The 21220-nt window shown below is 41.9% G+C and overlaps 1 protein-coding gene across 4 annotated transcripts in view; it reads left to right on the top strand.

The window, feature by feature from the left end:
- GRIK1 (glutamate ionotropic receptor kainate type subunit 1) overlaps window positions 1-21220 on the top strand; it is a 174450-nt gene that overhangs the window by 140938 nt on the left and 12292 nt on the right. For all 4 annotated transcript variants that reach the window (XM_056329065.1, XM_056329063.1, XM_056329064.1 and 1 more), the window contains 5 exons: window positions 171-394; window positions 5669-5787; window positions 9969-10186; window positions 15675-15900; window positions 20212-20462. In XM_056329065.1, coding sequence (XP_056185040.1) covers window positions 171-394; window positions 5669-5787; window positions 9969-10186; window positions 15675-15900; window positions 20212-20462 — 1038 coding nt within the window. The remainder of the gene's footprint in view (window positions 1-170; window positions 395-5668; window positions 5788-9968; window positions 10187-15674; window positions 15901-20211; window positions 20463-21220) is intronic.

The following is a 21220-nucleotide window of genomic DNA, read 5'->3' on the forward strand; positions in this document are numbered from 1 at the left end:
GGAAACAGTATTGTGTACCAACTAACACCCCATCAATGTTAAATTTGGTTGCACTCTTCAGATTTATAGTCTAATTTGGCTTAGCTTTTAATACTTGGGGGAAAAAATGGAAGGGATCATAGTGTGATGAACATGAAAAAGAATGAGTATTTTCGCTTTTGTGTTTTCAGAAAGCTGATCTGGCCGTTGCTCCTCTCACTATTACCTATGTAAGAGAGAAAGTAATTGATTTTTCCAAGCCCTTCATGACTCTTGGAATCAGTATCTTGTATCGAAAACCCAATGGGACAAATCCTGGTGTTTTCTCCTTTTTAAACCCTCTTTCTCCTGATATTTGGATGTATGTTCTCCTAGCCTGCCTTGGAGTCAGTTGTGTCCTCTTTGTCATTGCAAGGTAAGTCAAAGATGTAGTTTTAGATGCATCCACATTAACTACCTCTCCTCCCGCAGGTGTTGCATGGGCTATGCGAACTAGATGTCGTATAATACTATCCTAAGGGTTTTATCCAGCCCTAAAACATAATGTTCTAGAAAGTCTCTTGCTGTTTTCACATCAACACTACTATCACTTTTATATATTGCAATGTGGTGAGATTTTACTTTCCTTAAGGGCTGAAAGGAGAGAAATATCTGATGAAATGTGTCAGCCTTTCTTTGTCAGTGCGCAACACCTCAGCAGACTACATGTTGAAAAGCACTTTATATTACTTGCATGTAAGCACCTCTCTTTTCCACTAGCAGTCCATACAGTTAAAAGGTAAGAAAAAGGATGTGAACACCTTTTTGCTGAAAGATGTTAATTAGGTCAGGTAATATCCCCTTGAAAATACAAAATAACGTGGCTTGGACACATTTTTCCCAGAGAGGACAATCTGCAAGGTGAAGTATACTCCGGTCTCTCTCCCAGCGCTGCCCTGAGGTGTGCCCTGCCTGCCAGTGGCAGTCTCCCAGTCATGTCCCCATTCAAAACCAGCAGTAAATAAGCACATACACACTGCTTTTCCAGATGAAGCCAAAGCTCATAAAGTTCGCAAAGGCAGGTGTGCCAGAAAATGTCTGGGCCAGTGTACCACACAGCCACATCTCCAGAGGGCCAGCAGAGCACTCTACCCTTATCATTGAACTTTACCTTAAAAACTCTAGACAGCTGATATGGTCTCACAAACCTGGATACAAGCTACTTATCATGGCCTTCAGAAAGCATGGACCACAGTCTGGGAGTCAGTTGCTCTAGGGCTTTAAACAAGAGCAAACCAAGCATGAAAGAAAATGAACTTAGAAACTTGTCAGAGGAAATTGGTCATTTGAGGCGTACTTTTTTTCTATGCTCTTGAATACACCTGGACTCCAAATTGACATAGTTATTGTCCTTTTCTTCAGATAGTGGCCTTGGAATTTCATTTCCAACTCTATTTATTTGATCTCATCCTTTATTATTGCCTTCGTATGAATTAAAACATAGATATTTTTATTAGCGCTTCACAGACATTCACATTGGGGTTCCTTTTACTGAGGATCGCTAATTAAGCCTTTCCCCAGTTCCGCTATGTATTGTTTTGCATACACAACAATATATTCCACATTAATAAAGTGCATGGAAAATAGCCTGAGAAAACATTTATGCTATGAAATATAAGAAAAGAAGTGGTGTATCAGTGGAAGTCCACACATTCACATCACAGCAAAAATTACAGAAATGCTGCAGTTTTTTATTGCAAATAATGGCATTTGACTTTAGGAAGTCAGCAATAATGTATATATTCCAATGTATAAATGCACATACCTCATTCAAAAGTCATGAAATAATTGTAATCTGAAAAATTAACTCTGATAATATATCACATTGTGCCTGACTTCCACTTCTGTGTGAGCCAGGTCAAATTAAGCTCTTGCTGCTTTGCCTCCAATTCACTGGTTTCCTTTAATCAAAAGACACAGCCCTGCAAAACTTTTACTGACATGAGCAGTTCTGCTGAGAGTGACTGGCCCTGGACATACATTTCTCTGTGGTCCACTGAACAACCCTTGTTCCAGGTGGACAACTTATGTGAATGCTTTGCTTGTTTGTGTTTTTCTATACTGGTACCAAAGCACAGAAATTTGTGGGATTTGCTTTTTCCTCTAAATTGCTGAGAATGTGAAGAAGGAGGAGGGAGTTTGAGGAGGAGAGATCACGGTTTAACTTATTAGTGTTGGCTCTAGGTAAAAGGAAGAGCTTATCCATCCCTGGCACCTATGGGGCTGTATACGATTAGTCATGACTTCCCACAAGCTCTTGCAGTGGCTCACTGTACCATAAATAATAGCTCTTACTGTATGCAAATCATGATCTCATTCATGACTAATATTAAATCTGCTTGACTGTGAGAGATTGACTTCTCTGCAGTTGTGTGCCAAAACTAAAAACATCCCACAATTCTCTCCACCTCAGAACAGGCGGAAGGGAAAACAAAGCCCGAGTTAACCTCGGTGCTTCTATTTTTTTAAATAACAGCATCGAGTTTACAAGAATAAATAAGCATCAGGGTCCTCTGTTTGCACGCAGAGATGCCTACATGCAGATGTGTGGCCCAGAGCAAACCAAAGGGAAACATACAGTGCTCACAAATCATCGTCTATGAAACCTGTTCGCTTTTCTTTCTTGGTTGTTAAATATTACTCCAGATCACAGTGTAGCCTTTGGGTAAATCCATAGGTTTGCTCTGTGTAACTGTGATACATTTTGTTTCCGGAATCTTTCTAAAAAGCAGTAGTTCCAGGAACAGCGTAACTAATGAAGCCTGATTTCCCTACAGATTTGTGTCTCATGGTGGATTGTGATCGCCAATTGAAGTTTCTTTGTCTGTTTATTTGCTTTCCCTGCAGCTGAAGGATTTATAGGGGATCTTTCCCATGCAGATTAACTGATAGATAACAAATTGTGAGCTCATCCTGCAGCTTCTCTCCTAGTGGGGCTGCTATTGGAACGTTTCACAACACTTGCAGAAGCATAATAACCTCTAAGGCCTCTACCTGTTTGTCGAATTTAGCTAAAATTAACTAAAAGGCTTAAATGTCATTAGAGGTATAGACCCACACATATTCATAAGACAGCACAAAATCTGACTTGTAACAACTGAAATATAACAAGTTTGCATATCACTCTCATAAGCCACCTATTCTAGGAAAAGAGGAAAAGAACGTACCAGTCCAGCAAAACAGTTAACTGATTTTTTTTTTTTCTGAAACAAATGCCTTTTTTGAACTGATGCCTAAAAGCAGTGCCTGATTAGATGGCAACTACATAGGCTGAAGAACTACACAAAATTGTGTTCACATGTCATCTTAATTTACTTTAGACTTTATAAATGTTAATCTATTCCATGAAGCTAAGCCATTCTTACAGTCCACATCTAGACCTGTTCATGTCTCCAAATACATCAAAATTTCTGTAAGATTCGCCGAACGTTTCAGCAAATATTGGTTAGATTGGTTTGAAGAACCTCAGGAAGCATCTACTTTTTAACACTGCTACAGTAAATTAAACGGTTAACAGTATTTTGACATCAGTTCATGGAAGACAAATACTTGGGAATAATTTTCATAGACTGGGATAATCTTCCTGTTATTTCTTCAGACTTTTCAGCAGCTAAATAATTTCTCATTTGTCTTTGAGCCTTATGTAGCACTGTCGTTGTTATATTAATTTTTAAACTCAAACACTGAAATTTTTATCACTGTGAAGGGTTACAGACTGAAAAAACTCTTTTTGTAAGTACCCTGGCAGTGAATGAGCAAGGCATTTTCTGCCTAAATTTCCTTTTACTGTTAATGCCATATAAATTGTGCTGTTGGTGTCAATGTTGTGAATGACGGTAGAGCTAGGTAGCTGAGGTAGCCACCAGTGGTGAATAATGTCACACGGAGCCTATATAAGAAGGTGTTTAGGTGACCTTGAGCATCTCATCTTTATCAGAAAACTCAGCATAGCTACTGCTCAAGGCCCAAAGAGGGAGAAAACCAGGGAAGAATGGCCAGAAAAACAGCAGGCCTGAGCACTGACATAGAGCTGTGTTGGAAGCCAGCCTCTTCTTAGAGCTCGGCACAGCAATAGAAACACAGAAGAAAATCAGCTTTTGCTTCAAGGTGAAAAAGAAATACATACCCTGGTACCACATTGATATATACACCTAGAGCTGTAAAAATCCAGTCTGGCAGGAAGAGTTTTGCTGCCAGAATTTCATTGCCACTTTCTAGCAATGGCTGTTCTGCTCTTCCGGTGATGGAGACATTAGAGGCCAACCTACTGAACATGGTGGTTGTGTGAAACAGTGCAAGGTCCCAGCCTTGGACTTCCCAGTGAGGTCAGGCAGAGTTATTTGTACATCTTCTTACTGTCCTGTGTTAACACTCCGGGACCCTGTGGGTGAACGCTTAGCGTGGGACCTCTTCAATTCTATGGCGGTTGGCAGCTCAGGCAACCTACAGGTCCTAATTCTGGGTCTCTTGCTAAGGTTGTTTCCCCAAATGTGCACCAACAGGGTTGGGGACAATTTTGTTACTACACAACAGTTGCTTCCATTATTCTAGCACAAATCTGAAACATATAATTTGGTGATCGCTTTTCTTTTAACTGGTGTATGCAAAACTGTTGTATCTTAAACCTGAAAACTGTGCCTTTTGTTACGATTTTTAATAGTATTGTACTAGTAATGGTAATATTGTGCAGCTAATGGCATCCTAAGCTACATACTGTTTCAATTAGTGGGTTCATTATAATCAGAGTTCATTGCTTCAGCTAAGCAAGGCACTCTGCTTGCAACTGTGCATAAATTCAATGCTTTATTGTCAAAACAGTAATTAAAATGTATGGGCATGACATTGTCAATTTAAGCTATATTCATAAACTTTATAAGGAAGTATGCAGCAAGCCACACAGCTGTGGGAAGCAATAGCAGACAAGGTACCTTGGGGAGAAATGGTCCTTAACTTAGCTCTGCCAAGTGTTGTGCAGAGCAGAAGGGGCACAGTTTGCAGTTGCAGGATGGTGTGCGGGAAATAGGGCAGAGTTCTTCCATTAAAGGTGCTCCTCTGTGTAATTCTCTCCCTGCAATGCCGACAACGTGACCCTAGAATGTACAGGCACTGCAATTGCTCCCAAATGCCTTCAAAGGACCGGCAGCCTTTTTTCCCACTGCCGTGGCAGCCTCGCGCAGGGAGAGCACGTTCAGCATCCAGCATCTCGGCTACAGACAGCTAATGATGGTTGCCTTTAGAGGACTTCTACTCCTTCATTATTTTTTAAATGCTTTACCAGGGAGCAGCCATGTGATTTCCAGGTGTCCCCCTGCCCCCGCAAATGTCTGTCTGTCTGTCAGCAGCGCGGGCAGGGAAGCCGTGGGGCACTGCAGCAGCCTCACCCCCAAGAGCTGTAACGGAGAGCTGGAGGAGTAAGGAAGTAGCCCTGTGCTAGATCTGGGACTGTGAAAGCGGCTCCTGGCATTGCAGCACTGCTCCACAGCTTGTACAGAGGCAGCTGTGAGACATCCCGCGGACAGCCTTTCGGCTGAGGTTTTCTTTTTCTTGTTTCCTTCATTAACCTCCTCACTTTGTGCGTTGTTCAGCAGGTTTGCTGCCGCTGTGTGTACTCTATTTAATGTTTACAGATTGTTTTTGTTAACTGCCACAGGTTTACACCATATGAATGGTATAACCCCCACCCGTGCAACCCAGACTCAGATGTGGTGGAAAACAATTTTACTTTACTAAATAGTTTCTGGTTTGGAGTTGGAGCTCTCATGCAGCAAGGTACACCGGTTACACTTCGTTATCGCACACGTCCCACAGTCTGCTCAAGGGCTTCTGTGCTGGTAAACTCCACCCTCTGTAAATACAACATATACTGTAAAACCTGATCTCAGAAACTAAGCAGTAGAAGAAAGGAAGATGACGACGAGCCACTGCAGCCAGGGGCAGGCAGAGGAGGGGAACCCGTGACACCCAGAACAGGGCTGCAGCGGGAGGAAGGAGGGGAAGCATCTGAGAGAAAGGGAAGTGGACAGGGCCATGTGGGAGTGTCTGGAGCTGACATGTAAAATAATCACAAGAGGGATATGAAGCACTTCATGCTGAAATTGAGTTTATTGTTGTAAGAGGCTTGGCAACAGGAAAATGTTGGGCTCCATCCCAATGGAGACAGTAACAGCCTTACCTACCCTAGGAAACCTTTTACAACTGCCAAACAAAAAAAGATGCTTTTTCTTCAGAAGGGCCATTAAGTTTGTTGGCACTTGTCAAAAACTTTGTTTAAACACAAAACCAAACCTTTTTTTTTTTTTATGGCTTTTCTGCATGTATAAACCCCATCCTTCTGTAAATGCATCCAACCCTAGAAGCATTAACTTAACCCAGTCACAAGGCCCTGTTGCTGATGATTTTGGAAACAGCTGACGTTTTACTCAGTTGACAAGAAAGGGCAGTGAAGCTTACTCCATATGGGAAGTCAAACAGATATGTGTACTAAACACATTTGTTTGTGGCAGGTATGTTCTAAGGTTTTGAATTAAATCGCTATTCACCAAAAATGGGGTTCATAAAAAGAATGGAAATATTTTCTGACAAACATTTCAAGTTGAATAAAAGCTGAACCAAAAAGCCCCACCCCATGACAACAACCAAAAAGGCAATCCAGAGGAAAGCCCAGCAGTACCTTAGCACTAAATTTCTAAACATTTAAGTAAGGAATATAAAACCATCTCTACATTCATCCAGGTACAGTTTATTCTTCCTTCTTTAACAGATACGAGTAGCAGTAAAAAAAAAAACAAAAAACAAAAAAAAAAAACCACAAGGAGGACTTTTTCGTAGATGTGGTAGAGAATAAAGTTTGTATTGTACCTACGATGCACTTGCTTTGATTGGTGCACTAATGTCTTGACAGGACGTAGAGCTTCCTCATAGAAATTACTTTGAATGAGGTTGGATGAAGGAAGAACCATTCTGTTTTACTTTTTATATTTTGTTTTCCTACCAATTTCTCAGTAAAACACAGGCTGAGGTTTTACAGTATCAGGCAGGTGTGTGTATATAACTGTGGTTGCCCTGTGTGTGAAAGTGCCCCAGGATCTTGTGTTTCAATGTACTGCCTTTTTTGGAGTTTACCATCACCCACAGCAAACTGTGGGATGCAGTGTTTGCTCGTTACCACTACCTTGGGTACATGACAGTCAGCCCCAACCAGACTCTGCTTGTCTTTCAAGAAGATTAAAAACAAAACAAAAGAAAGAAAGAAAGAAAGAAAAAGAAAGAAAGAAAGAAAGAAAAAAACATTTGTAAGGCAACACAAATGTTTCCATGTACAAACTTGTGGTGCGTGTGATTGTAAGTTCATCATCATTAATGTGAAGAGTTTGAACATGACGTGAATGGTTGTGAAACTCTGCATCTAGTGTTACGCTCTTTCTTGTTGGCAGCAGCTGCTTGTTATGCTTGATTGGAAGCCACTTGTTATTAAATTTTAAAATGTGATGATCAGACTTTCTCTTTTCTACAGAGCGTGAGCAAAGTCTGGATCAGGATTGGCTGTCATGTCTGCCATAAAAAGGCACTAGAGAGACTTCAGCAAGTATTGTCTCTGACCCCGAGTCTTGCTAGCAACTTTTTATTTAGACATTATTTCCCCTGTTTTCCCCCTGAAAGTCTCAGATGTGTTATGCATACTCTGAAAGCATCCAAACAGGGCACATTTCACCCAATTCATTCAGAGGCACTATCACTTTCAGAAAGGAAAGCTACCCATCAGAGCCCCTGTTCAGAGGGCAATGGGTGAGACAAGAAGCGTCTGGTTAAGGAGAACATGTAGGGCAAAGCCAGTGAGCATGGAGCAAATATTAATGATTCTTGCTGAAATCAAGGCCCTCCAAAAGGTGAGCATTGAAACAGTCATGGGAGCGATCAAAAGAAATGCTGGGCCCGCTTGGTTCAGCCGGGAGGAGAGTGTGCTCAGCACCTCACGAAAGCAAAACAGTAGCTCACTGCATAATTAATAGGCTGTGGCGTTTTAAGCTTAAATGAACTGAACGTGTTCTGCTGCTTTTTCACAAACAACTTCTTGCTAGAGGAAATCACAGGAGGTTTGGCATCTCGCCTCACAAATTCAGCAAACTGGGCTTCTCTGCCTACTCTCTTGTGCTGCCGTAAGGCTGCTCTGGCAGATTTCATGGTTACTTATTAAGATATCTGCAAGTTATCTGGCTATTATGCATTAGTGGGATGTATATGTCAGAACTAGGTATTGCATCAGGGTCCAAGTGTAGAAATTATATTTGTATAGCTGTCTAAACTTAAAAGAAATAATACCTCCAGGATGAACTGAATCAGCACTCCTAGAAGCCAGCTTTTGCAGGTCAACCCCACTTAGAAATAAACACACACATTCCTGAGGGCAACAATACAAAAATGAAAAAAGATTTCACTGTATTAAAAAAAACACCCAAACCCCACAAAAACCCACCAACAAAAAACATCCTAATCTGAAGAGCAAAAATTACAACAGACCACAAACACAAACCTGTATAGAGCTACAGCTCTCAAAACAGGTACATTTAGACTCCAAAATTTCAAATGAGAGTTTTAGCTTTTAGACTTTGGCTTAATTTGAAATCCGTGCAGCACCAGGGCCACACAGGGCTGCACAGGCAGAGCATCTGCTCTCGCAGTTTGGCAATTCTACTTAACTGACTTAAACCCTTGGGCTATGTTTAGTTTTGACCTTTAAGACACATGTCTATATGTTTACAAAACTAAGTTAAATCTGCTGGTTGTTTGGAAAGTTTTCACCCTTTTGGTCTTTGCTCCAAAAGTGGCATTCAGAGTTTTTGCAAAGTCTGAAAATACTCTCTGTCACATGTTTAAATTTCCTACAGAAATCATTAAATAGCTGGGGAAAGATAATAGGTCGACACATTTTTCCAGTAATAGAAATATGTTTGTCATATCGAAAGGTTTACGTGCTGACATCTCCATTCACAGGCACTTAAGTACTTTCTTAAGTCCATCGTTCATCAACAAAGTAATTATGCAAAGGCTTAGCTTTGAAATCAAAAGTATTCAAGTGGCTGTCTAAGTGCTTTGCTGAACCAGATCCTTGAATCCCACATAATGAGCTAAGTTCAGTGGGAACACCTCTGGAAAAAACAGCACAAAACTTGCACCAGAATGCTTAGAAACACAAGTACCTGTGTGGCTTAAATGCAGATTGTCTGCGCTGTTTAGAAGCCATTTCAGTGCACTTAACACCCACATGTGCTATTTGTCTGTGACATGCAGGCAAATCTGCTAAAACCTTTTCAGTAATAATGAGTGTTGAATACACTGTCCAAAACTTTGCATTGCCCTGTAGATCCAAAGGATGCGTCCACTCACCCTCTGAATTTTCAAATGTAAGTCACACATTTGTAGTAAGACGTATTCAAGGTTTTGAGCTCAGGTTCCTGTAGGCTGATGAGTTCACTGGAACCGTACTGATGGCTCTGCTTCTGCTTGGGTATGTCAACAGGATGCACGGGGCAGGTTTCTTTTGTAAGGTGTTTCTGCCAGGTAGCTTGTAAGCAGAATAGCATTCTGCTAAAGATCTCTGTTTAAATAATTGATTACAGTATACTGGCAAAAAGGGATTCAGGAAATGGACAAAAATACTAGTATAGCTTGCTGGGAATGTAAGAGGTTAGTATCACAATGAGCATTAGCTCAGAGATGTAATGGGGCTTAGACCCAAGGATAATTCCATTTGTCATATATCATGGCATACATCCCCTTCACAGTGTGTTACCATTATAAATGTTAGCTGTGCATCTGTGAGATTATTGTTTAAATCATTTTATCATACTACAGCTCATAAAAGCATTCTGTGCCTAAAACCAGTCTGCGGTATCAGGAAAGGCATCTCTCAGCATCATTTTAACATGATTGTTTTGATGATATTGTAACAGGATCAGAGCTGATGCCCAAAGCTCTTTCTACCAGAATAGTTGGAGGAATATGGTGGTTTTTCACCTTAATCATAATCTCATCCTATACTGCCAACCTGGCTGCCTTCCTGACTGTGGAGAGGATGGAATCCCCCATTGATTCAGCAGACGATTTGGCAAAGCAAACCAAGATAGAGTATGGGGCTGTTAGAGATGGATCCACAATGACCTTCTTCAAGGTAAGATGGCATCAGCTAGCTCTGTACAGTCAGACTGACTCATGGCCCTCCAGTGATAAATAGTGAAGCGGAATCGCAACATTTGAAAGGATTAAAGTAGTAGGTAAATACCTCACTTGCCCAAATCCATAGAGGATCCTTAAGCAATTGTAATTTAAAAGATGGGAATTTTCCCCCTCAAGATATATGGAGAAACAACCTGTTGCTATACTGCTGTGAGGAGCAAACCCGTGCCTTTGATCTGAAGGGAACCAGGGCATGGACCTAGGGACATTCTCCTCCAGGTTGCTTCTCGGGGTGGGATTTCAGCTTTTTCCAGCGACTTGGCTAAGATCACTTTTGAAGGTCACATTTGCATCGCAATAATACAGCAGGCAGTCAAAATGCATGTTTGTTTGTCCCTTTCTGAAAATGGTCCATGGTCAGTATTACACAGAGTAGTAATACGGGACACATACACACCAAACACATCTGTAAGTAAAAGACTATTTTCTGTGGCTAGTTGTTTTGTGGATAACTGTATTTTTTTCTTCACTATTAGTATTAATTACGTATCAAATGGGTTAATCTCATAAAATGTCAATGTAAAAGCCAGCAAGCTATAAATATAGAATATATGCACAAAAATCCTCTGACAATTAGAATTAATTAGCAGCTTCAACAGCAGTCTCGGCAGGGAAGTTAAGCATTGAATGAACTGGTACCATGCTTTTCACTGTAACATATAAGGATGGCGTTCATAGATAGCCCAATATGCAGTGCCTTTGAAGAGAATGAGGCACTGTGGGGAAGCAGTATTTGGGGCAAAATAACCCTCATGCCATGGACAAGCCCTCTCCCCTGCTGCTCCAGCCCGAGCCCCCTGCCCTGCTTTAACCACAAGCCCTTCATGCTTCCACATGAGGCAAAATGCTTACACAGAAAAATGATCTTGGCTAAGGTATTTGGTTCATCTCTCAAAACAAATAATGCTCATCAAGGACATTTCAATCACGTAACAGATCTGCTGGCAGGCTATCCCTGCTGGAGCTGTCAAGGGTGAACTGCCCTTGTAATGGCTCTCCTGTGGCTGAATAGAAATGTTTCCATGCTGAAAGAAATGCACAAAGTACAGTATTTTTCAGAGCCTTGTTATAGTCAGTTCTTGAAATGATGAGCTGACGTTTCCATTAAGATATGCCGGGAAACCCAGCTGGAGATATTTCTGGTAACTGTGTACGGCAACTACTGGACTCTCATCGGGAATATAAGGTGGGAGGAAGCAGCCGTGCCACCTTCTGAAGGACTCTGGGAAACTCCCTTGGTCTAAGAGCTCTTCACTGCCAAAAGATGGTTATTGCCATTGCTATTCTGAAGTCAAATCCAATGTCAGAGAGAAAATTGAAAAGTTGCTTCCATTTTTTTTACAGGAAGTAGCTTCCGAATTTCAACATGAGATGTTCAGAACAAATTTCTAGAGCTGTTTCCAGATTTACACTGATATTTTATTTTCACCATTAACCCCCTGAGGTTAAAATTTCTAGGCTGAAAAGAATGTAAGCCTTTAAAAAAACCCAACAAAACAGGCATATTTATATGCTATACATGCTAGCTTACTTGTACCTGAAATACATGTGTCCACAAACACAAGTGAAAGGACACTGTTTTTTACAGAACGGAGATGGATTCTCTGGCAGAGTGAAGGTGACGTAATGAAAGATGCATGAAAAATACAATTTATCACAGTTGTAAACCAGTGAGACGCACACAGTGTTATGTAAAAGGTGTTATTTTTATTACAGAGGCCCTTCAAGATCCTCACAAAATTAAGATTTCTTTATGCTATCCAAAACTTAAAAAAAACCCCAACAAACACACAGAGGAGGTCTTGGTACAATAAATACAATAGATGCTTATGTATGCAAAAGGAAGACTGTGTGCTCTGTGAGGGCATGACTTTCCCTCCCTCGGACTGTAAAATACTGCATATACTTCTTGAGCTAAGTAAGCACACACACACACATCAGTGAGAGACCTGGAATTGGGAGAAGGCAGAAGTGAGGGCTTCTGGGCAGCAGTTACTCCTGTTCCCGCACCGCATGTGCATTACCGTATAGTTTAAGGAAAAGCACCTTTGCCATAACAGTTCTAGAGAAGACACCTGAAATAACTCTGCCTCTTTTTGGCAAGCTGTGAAGTCCTGACCTGGTCTGGACAGCTTCCCCTGGGCTGCCCCATGCCATGATGGACTCTGGGAGTGCCCCAGTGCCTGGGGGTACCCCTGGACAGCCGTGCCCTGCAGTTCGAGGGCTGAAGGAGCTGAGCTGGGGGGAAAGTTGCTTTTCACAATGGGCAGCCTGTGCTGCAGAGACAGTCCTGCCACCTGGGAGTGCTGGTGGGATGGGGATAGGGAAAGGAAGAATCAGCACAACCAGGTGCAACAGCAGTAAAGATGTCCTGCAGGAGTGTAGTGCAGGTCTGGGTTGCACTAAGGATGGGTCACTGTTCCAAGTGCTTCCTGTGGTGCAAGATTCGATTTATCTAAGGACTGTGCCAAGAAATGCCAAGAGAAACAACAGATTCTTTCAGACGAACATTTTTTTAAAGCAAAACCATGACACTCCGGGCTCTCGTCGCTATGGAGGAGAAAGGAACATGAGAGTGCCTGTGGTGTGGGACATGATATGAAGAGATCAGACGAGTCTGATTTTCAGGACAATAAGAGACACACATGGTAAAAGGATTTCTAAAGACGAAGTGCAGAAAAAGATCCTGGCATGAAGCAAACTCCAAAGAGCTTTGGTTTAGGACTTTATGCTTCCAGTAGCAGCAGGAAGCCCCTGAAAGATGTATTACGCAGTGTTCCCATGGATGGGATGCAGGTTGGGAATCATACAAGAAAAGCAAGGTACTTCCACTGCTTTTCTGAAAACTCTATTTATTTAAACTTACATCACTTTTTATTTAGTCTTGTTTATATTGTATATACTAACAGTTGTGGTTTTCCACTAATTCTGAATGCCTTACACTAGTATCCCTGTTGTAATAGTGTCCCCAGAAAAACTATTGCTAAAGAGGCAATATTTTCAAGAAAGTTTCTGCAGTGACTGTGCCTTCTAGCCTGGTAATGGGGGGAATGAAAACAAAAGCAATTGAAATCATTTGTGGGGAAAAATGGGAGTTCTGACTTTGAAGGAACCTCAGAGTCAGCCTCCTCCCTGTACAGAGATCCCAGATCTGTCCATACCAGATGAAAATAGCCAGAAAACAGGGCCTGGACACTTAAGGAGTCCTCCAGTGAGGGGATGGGGTTCTAAGCAGGCAAGCCAGCAGGATCTCTCAGCATTCACCACCTGTGTACACATCCAAATCTGGGAAAAGTCCAACTGAAGGCAAGGTGTTTCACCTCCATAAATTGTGACACACTCATATTTCTCCAGACTGCTGTCCTGCTCCGTTTCCAACACATCTATAAATCTTGCATGGCTTTCTTGCCCCTCTGTGATAATAGATCTTAATCTCATGTTACAACTCTTGCCAGCTCCTACCTTCTGGTGTGCAGCCATGTTTCCCCTAAAATCAATGAGGATCCAAAGGCCAGAATTTGGTATATGGCCTATCCTGAAAAAAATGGGAATTGGCAAGTCGAGAAGCTAAGATCTTTCTTTCAAACTCATCTGAATAAAGAGCACATCCTTCTCGTAAATTCAATATCAGACTCCATCTACTGCATAAACATACCATCAATTTCAACAAGTATTCCCAACTGAGCAGTAAAAGTGGTTTCTACCAGGAAAGAGCCACTTAACTGCATTCAAAGTTTAGTGGTATCCTGTGACTTACCAAACTTAGGCAGGATTTAGCTGACATTCACAGGTATTGAATTTACAGTTGAAGCATATTAACATTTAAAGCTCAAAGAACCAGAAAATCAGCTTCTCACAGGAACACCCCAGACACTGGCGTTTAATAAGTACATATGGCCTCCACACAGTGAGCCTAAAATTAGCTACGATAGCTGTAAACCAAAGATAAGGCCCACAATGGAAGTGAGAGTATACTGCTCCAGAACTGGGGAAACATTAAGTGTGTGGAACATCCTCAGCTCATATTTACATTAAAAAGCTGGTTTGTCTGGTTCACGCTAGGCTATCTTGAGACAAACTCCTTTCTGTTGACAGTTTCTGATGATTCAGCAGTCTGTAGGTCTGCCTTGATATGTCATCCAGAAGTGGCATTGTGTTTTCAATGTTGTTTGAGAGCATACAAGGAAGGGAGATGTTTAATCGTGTCAGTACTGTGTCAGCATCACAGTGCTCTCCAAACTAACCGGCCACAACAAGGTCTTTTACCACCACATAGCAACACACTCTTTTACCATCTCATACCAACACACTCTTCATGCCAGTCCCTCTGCTGCCTTCTCCTTGTCTCTCCTCACCCAGGGCCCACACTCTCTCTCCTCTTGCTTCTTCCTCCTCTCTCTTCCTTGGTTACTCCCTCTTCCTTGGCTGCCCAACCTCTTAACAGCACCAGCCACAGCTGCACCTGATCTACATCAGCCAACCCGACACCCCTGAAGCCAGCCCACAGCTGTGCATTATCAATGCTGATTAACCCAGCTTCATTCCTCTGCACATGAGCACTTGAAGATTTTGGGGTTTGTAGGCAGCACATCTTGAGTATAGCAGGCACAGGGCTCCAGCACGTCCCTGAGCAGGTTCAGTTTTTTTCTTTTTGTATGTCCCAACAAAGGCAGAAGTGGGAACAAGGGGCCACTGGCACTGTCTTTCTCTGCAGGGTGCCTGGGTCCTTTGTGGGCTTCCCCCAGCACAGAGAAAGGAGCAGGGAGGAAGGGATGTTTGACACTGTATGGAGGTGGCTGGGACTTCCAGCATCTCTCTTCCCTGTGCAGCTGGGTATTGACACAGGACACGTACACTGTCAGGATTCCTCCTGGCAAACACCTTAATTTCAGTGGGAGAAGGATGAAGTCCTTGAGTCTTGATTGCAAGGAAAGCAGAAAGCAAAAGTTTTCTTAGGAGCTGCTTTGGCTTTGTTTCTCAAGCTTTACCCTTGAAGTGCATGACTTCTAGGCAAGTGATACAATACAAAAGAGCCAGTACTTTATTCATCATCAGGCATTTGGAGTAGTGTGTTTACCCTGACAGGCAGAAGCACTGCTTCTATGAACAGCAGGATGCAGCTGTGCTAATTTAGCTGTGTTATGTGCTGTAATCCATGTAACAGCATTAGCCCAAAAAACTTCAAAGCACTTTGCAGTCATGCCAGTAATGAAGTTCCTGGCACTGCAAAGGAAGTGAAAAAAAGAGATTCCTCAGCACAAAGCACAGTAAGAGAAAAAGGCCGTGGGAAGGAAAACCCTGCTACCGATTCTCTTGTGTTCAAGATGTGCTATTGGCATCAGCCACAACAAAAGGCTGAGGAATATTTTACAAGTGTAATTTGGGTGCTGGTGTGATTCTCTGCCCTTGTTTTCCCTCCTTAGAAATCCAAAATATCAACATACGAGAAGATGTGGGCGTTCATGAGCAGCAGGCAGCAGACAGCGCTGGTGAAGAACAACGATGAGGGAATCCAGCGTGTGCTCACAACAGACTATGCACTGCTAATGGAGTCAACCAGCATAGAATACGTGACTCAGAGAAACTGCAATCTCACCCAGATCGGGGGGCTCATTGATTCGAAAGGCTACGGAGTGGGAACACCTATAGGTAAGATGCTTTCCAGCATGGGTGCTGTGGAGCACACCCAGCAATGTCCCCTTCAGAAGTTTAGGTGGCCGTTTGAAACATGTCCTAGTCTTTCAGAAACCTTTCTCATCGAGCAGACCCTAGGAGCCTCCTTTTAGGCAAAACATCAACTCTTGCCCAGCTCATCTGCAAGCAGTCTCTGCAAGCAAGAGGGAACGTGACAGTGCAGGCTGCATCTGCAGAATGATGTCGAGTGACCTGCTTGCCTTCTGGAGCATCCCATTTGTAGCAAACTGGGTATCCTCTGTGCTGCTTGAGGTGCAAGTTGCTCTACTGAAATCAAATTTAGTTTGAGAAATCACATAGTGTCTCTGGGAACGTGGAAGTGGGCAGGATAAATGTTATGTCCCATGTATGCATCCCAAAGAAAGCTGCATGAAAATAGATGAATTTCTGATCTATTTACCTCAGAGCAACACATAAAACCAGCGAGAAACAATTGCAAGTTTTTGCATCTGTATCAGGGATTTCAGTGTTCTGATCTAAGAAGAGTCTTAAGATTCCCGATCTCCGTGAACTCTTTCCAGTAGACCTTTTTTAGCATATCCAGTGTCCTTTTCAATATCTTGTAAAGAATTAGAAAGTGTTTCAGTTTTTTGTGCTGTGTTCTTGTGAACAACTGGCACTGGGCAGCCAGATCTCTTTCCTGTGTAATATACTTCTCCATACTGCTCAAAAACGCATTTACTATGCCATGCTTAGTTAAGAGCTATGCAGTTTTATTGTCTTCAGGGAAATTACTCAAGGCAATATCAGTTTACACAGATATAACAGGTGAAGTATTTGGTCCATCGGTTGCTTGGTAGACCAGATATAAATAAAAGAGAAACACCACTGCACTTTGAACTGTGATTCTTTATGCTACTGAGTACCTCAGACAGATTGTCATATAGATAATATTTTAAGTATATCTTTCCACTGGCTATGTGAGAACAGGCTTCTCACCCTGAGGAAAATGATACGAAAGCTAAAATCCTGAATAAAGACAAATGTACAGCAAGAGTTTCATTGCAGTTATAAAGCTGCCACAGTTTAAACCAAGAACAATGAAGGAATAATTGGAACAGATGGTAATCCTCAGAGAGAGTGCATCCATTGGAAATACAGCTGTGAAATATATTTATAAGATGTTTCTCAGATTATAAATGTACCTTTTTTTTTTTTTTTTCTTAAGGAAAACCAGCAAAATTCAGGGGAATAGATATATCCAAGAAATGTGGAATAACGCAGTGCCATCAGGCATCTTAAATTCTTAAATGATGGATTTCGTAAAACAAAATAAGCCATGGAGATTCTTCCACTATTTAAATGGACCCTAAAGGCTCTGTTGTTTTTCTCATAGCATTCAAGACTAGTGATTGCAGAAGCTGTATGAAAAAGAAAAAAAAAAAAAAAAAAAAAGACTTGTTTGTAACCCTTAACACCAAAGTTTCAGCATGTCTTAACTGGTCTGCATTTGTTCCTTCAGGAAAATGCACAACCACATGGCTAGAGTTTGCAGCAGCAAAAGTATGCCTTGCACTGCAAAATTTCCAATGAATGAGCTGAATATCATCACTATTTAGCTTCCAAAGAAACAGGAAGGTGAATTTTCAAAAGTTCTATAAATCCAAGAAAGCTACTATTTTAGCAGAGCATCTTCTGCAAGTAAAGAACTGCAGGTATAGGCTGTCTTCCTACTTCTTTGTGCTGAGTTAGGATAAAGGGGATTTAGGTGTATCAACAAACATCTCCATTTATGTTTATTACGGAGCCGATGGGTTGCAGAAAGGAGGGCTTTCATCAGATTCTTGGCAAAGACCATTACTAATGAAAAATCTGCAACGATGGTTGGTGCTGAATTTAATGCACTCTGGAAATATGCAGTAGCAAAGGCACCTCTAAGCAAAACCTATGCAAAATGCCACCCTGGGAGGAATCTGGTTGAAGAAAGCAACATTATTATAGATGTCAGGACAGGTATTAATTCCAGTGTCACTGCCAGTGCTGATGCTAGTAATTCTAACACTAAAGCTATTGCCAGTTACTTGGGAGACCGGTAAGAAAGTAAATTGATGCGCTGCTTGGCCTGAGAGGTAGGTTGTTAATAGCTCAGAGGTCGTAAATGATACGCTGAATATTCAAAGAGATTTGTTGAGATGGATTTGTGTGTGGTTTTAGTGCTCACCAAGAGAACATCACCAATCCAGCACTCCAGGCACACCTGACAAACTTTAAAAGCATGTGTAGAAATATAGATGTACCTGCTACCCTCAAGATGAATTGTGGTAATCCTGCTGGCAACATAAACATCAGAAGAAAGAATGAACGTCCCCACAAATCCTGTGTTGAGATTCAGGCTGCTTCACTTTACCTAACAGCTATGCCCTTTCAGACAAGGGAAAATAAATGAGTCCTACAATCTAACAGACTCTAGCTGTAGACACAATTCTGCTCTTTCTTCTGAGAGGCACTGCTGTTTTCAGTGTGAATAGTTAACTTTTTTTCCCCCTTTTTTTTTTTTTTTTTTTTTTATTTTTTGTTTTGAAGGTGTTTCTGTTTTGGGGGTTTTTTGTGCTTATTTTTGGTTCTTTAATAGCATGCATAGAAATCATCTATTCTTACAGCAGGCGTATTTTCCTTTCAAAGCTGGTTCCCTCAAGGAGTGGCTGCTGATTGCTGGCTTCCCAGATGGACTTTGTATAATCTGACACATGTCTCTTGGCATCTGTGGTCACAGCATGTCCCAGTGCTGGCAGTAAGATATACTGAAAAATAGCTGAGTGTTGGCGCAACAAATGAAGAACTGCAATGTTTTTCACACTGACTCTCCTCAGACAATGCTGCAGGCTAAAGGAAATGGAAAGCAGAGAGAGGGACTTGTATTCATGGTACAATTATTTTTACTAATGTCCTGCATGGCAATATAAGGAAGAGAACAGAAGCTGTGAGGTCAAATTTCCAAGGCTATTTAGATGCGTATTTTGTTTACCTTGATCAGATTGAGACTTGTAACTGCTTTAATTTGCAGGAAAACGTAACTTTTCACTATCGGTGAAATAACAGCTTAAGAAGATAGTCTTATTAATGCACTAAAGGAGACAAAGGGATGGATGGTAGTTAGCTACATGGGCAGAGGACCGGTGACACCGTATTTCAGCCCAGACACTAAATGCTTCCAACTGTAGGAAGTCCAACATGGCAGGATCTGGGGGCACATATATGCCTTTAGAGCCAAACAGCCTTTCTTGTAAGCCTCTCCCGCTTACCATCATAAAATCCTTGCCCCATAAAGAAAAGTCTCTCTCTCACAATGCCGAAATCAACTTCCACTTGCCTATTATAATTAATAACAGGATTACTGCTATTATTGTTGATAACTTTGGCTTTTGGCAATGTGGGAAAAGACAACCGTAGCAATTTCCTTTAACTAGGCGCTGCTCCAGAAGCGGGGCGAAAGGCAAGCCTCTCCTTTGTCCCCCTTTAGGGCTACAGTCATGTGCTTCTGCGACAGCACGAGTTGGCTGAAGGGACTTAGAGGTGGCAGAGATTCTGGAAGATGGAGAGCCAGAGCTGAGCACGTGAGAGGCAAACCTAAACAGATTGAACCACCCAACGTGACCCCACTATTTGCCAGATACTGGCCCATTAATGCTGCTGAGCCTGAAGAGACACCGTTTAGCAAGCTGCTGGCCTGCAAATAAAAAGCCTGAAATAGTTGTTATTCTCAGCTTGCAGTGCCAATATTGTTGCAAGTCACAGAAAAGAAGACTTGGCCGTCTTGTGTTCTTACAAGCTGTAAGGCAGCTGAAGTGGATTTGTGGGCTCATACAGGTATAAATGAGAAGAGAATGTGTCTGACTGGGCTTTTCTTAGCTACTCATTTTACATGCAGTAGGAAAAATAAACAGATGTTGAAGTAAATAGAAAAGATGGAAAGCAGAAAGTCTCAAAGGATGCTCAAAGCAATATTCAAACATGATCTGGAGGAATTACTTGGCAAGAAAACCCACTGCCAAGGCTTAAATAAACCTCAGCAGGAGACCCTAGAAATTATAATGAATTCTCAAACAAATAACCACACGGAAGCAGCCTTCTCTTTCCAGTCCCGAGGGCAGACACCAACAGAAAGTTTTCTTTCTCCTTCCAGGTGAAAAGAAACCAAGACTTTTTAGCTGGAAAAATCAGTCTTGTGATCAGGGAGTACTTTTACTTCAGATAGCAGCAGCTTGATCCCTCCCTGCCTTCGGTTTGCTGCAACGAGCACTGACGGGTGTTGCTCTCACTTTGCAGGGTCTCCTTACAGAGACAAGATCACCATCGCCATCCTCCAGCTCCAGGAGGAGGGAAAGCTGCACATGATGAAGGAAAAGTGGTGGCGAGGCAACGGCTGCCCCGAGGAGGACAGCAAAGAAGCCAGTGCTCTTGGGGTGGAGAATATTGGGGGCATCTTCATCGTGCTCGCTGCAGGGCTTGTTCTTTCCGTGTTTGTAGCCATTGGTGAATTTATATATAAATCAAGGAAAAACAGCGATATTGAGCAGGTGAGTCATCCATTTCCAGCTTGCTTATGTTTCTGGGAGGGTGAGGTTTGTGGATGTGGAGGTGACTGCCTTATATGTCTCTTTGCTGGAGCGCAGATTTTGTATTGCTGAACTCTCGCCATGCATTTCTGGCACTAAAGATAAATAATTTATTAATAAGGGTAGGGAAGTACCTTACCCACAGTCCAATTAGTTTTGCTTAGTATGGCAGTGCAGAACAAGAGCAATTAGTTTCTCAAACAGTTTCTGCTTGATCTTTAAGACTTCAAGTATAAATTACATTGGAAAGGAATAAAACACAACCAGATTCTTTTTTTATATGGCATTAGCATCGGCTCTTGGAGTGACAACAGGAATGTACTTCCAAATCCACAAGTGTCATTTTTCTCTTGCTCTAGAAAGCATTTTTTTTCACAGCCAGGGGTTTACACGCTGTGCTGAAGCATGCATTTCAAAGCGGGGAGACCTACTGAAAGGTGATGGATGCCACAGTAAAGTAAGATTATGGAGCCAAAGAAATTCTAGTTATAGCTCCACTGAAGTGTAATGAGCAATTTAAAAGGAGAGAGGGAAAACAAAGGAAATGCTGTGTATAAATCACGCCTTGAGTATTACAGCAGTTTGTGAGATAGAATCAATCATTAAAATAGAGTGTAAACACCCGTTTACTGAACCACCAGCTGCTGTAAAAGAAACAAGGCATGAGCAGCAACTTGGAGTCTGTTCTTGAAGTTGCCGTCCAACCCTCTTACTCTGGC

Source organism: Falco biarmicus, chromosome 2, assembly GCF_023638135.1.
Source record: "Falco biarmicus isolate bFalBia1 chromosome 2, bFalBia1.pri, whole genome shotgun sequence".
NCBI lineage: Eukaryota > Metazoa > Chordata > Aves > Falconiformes > Falconidae > Falco > Falco biarmicus.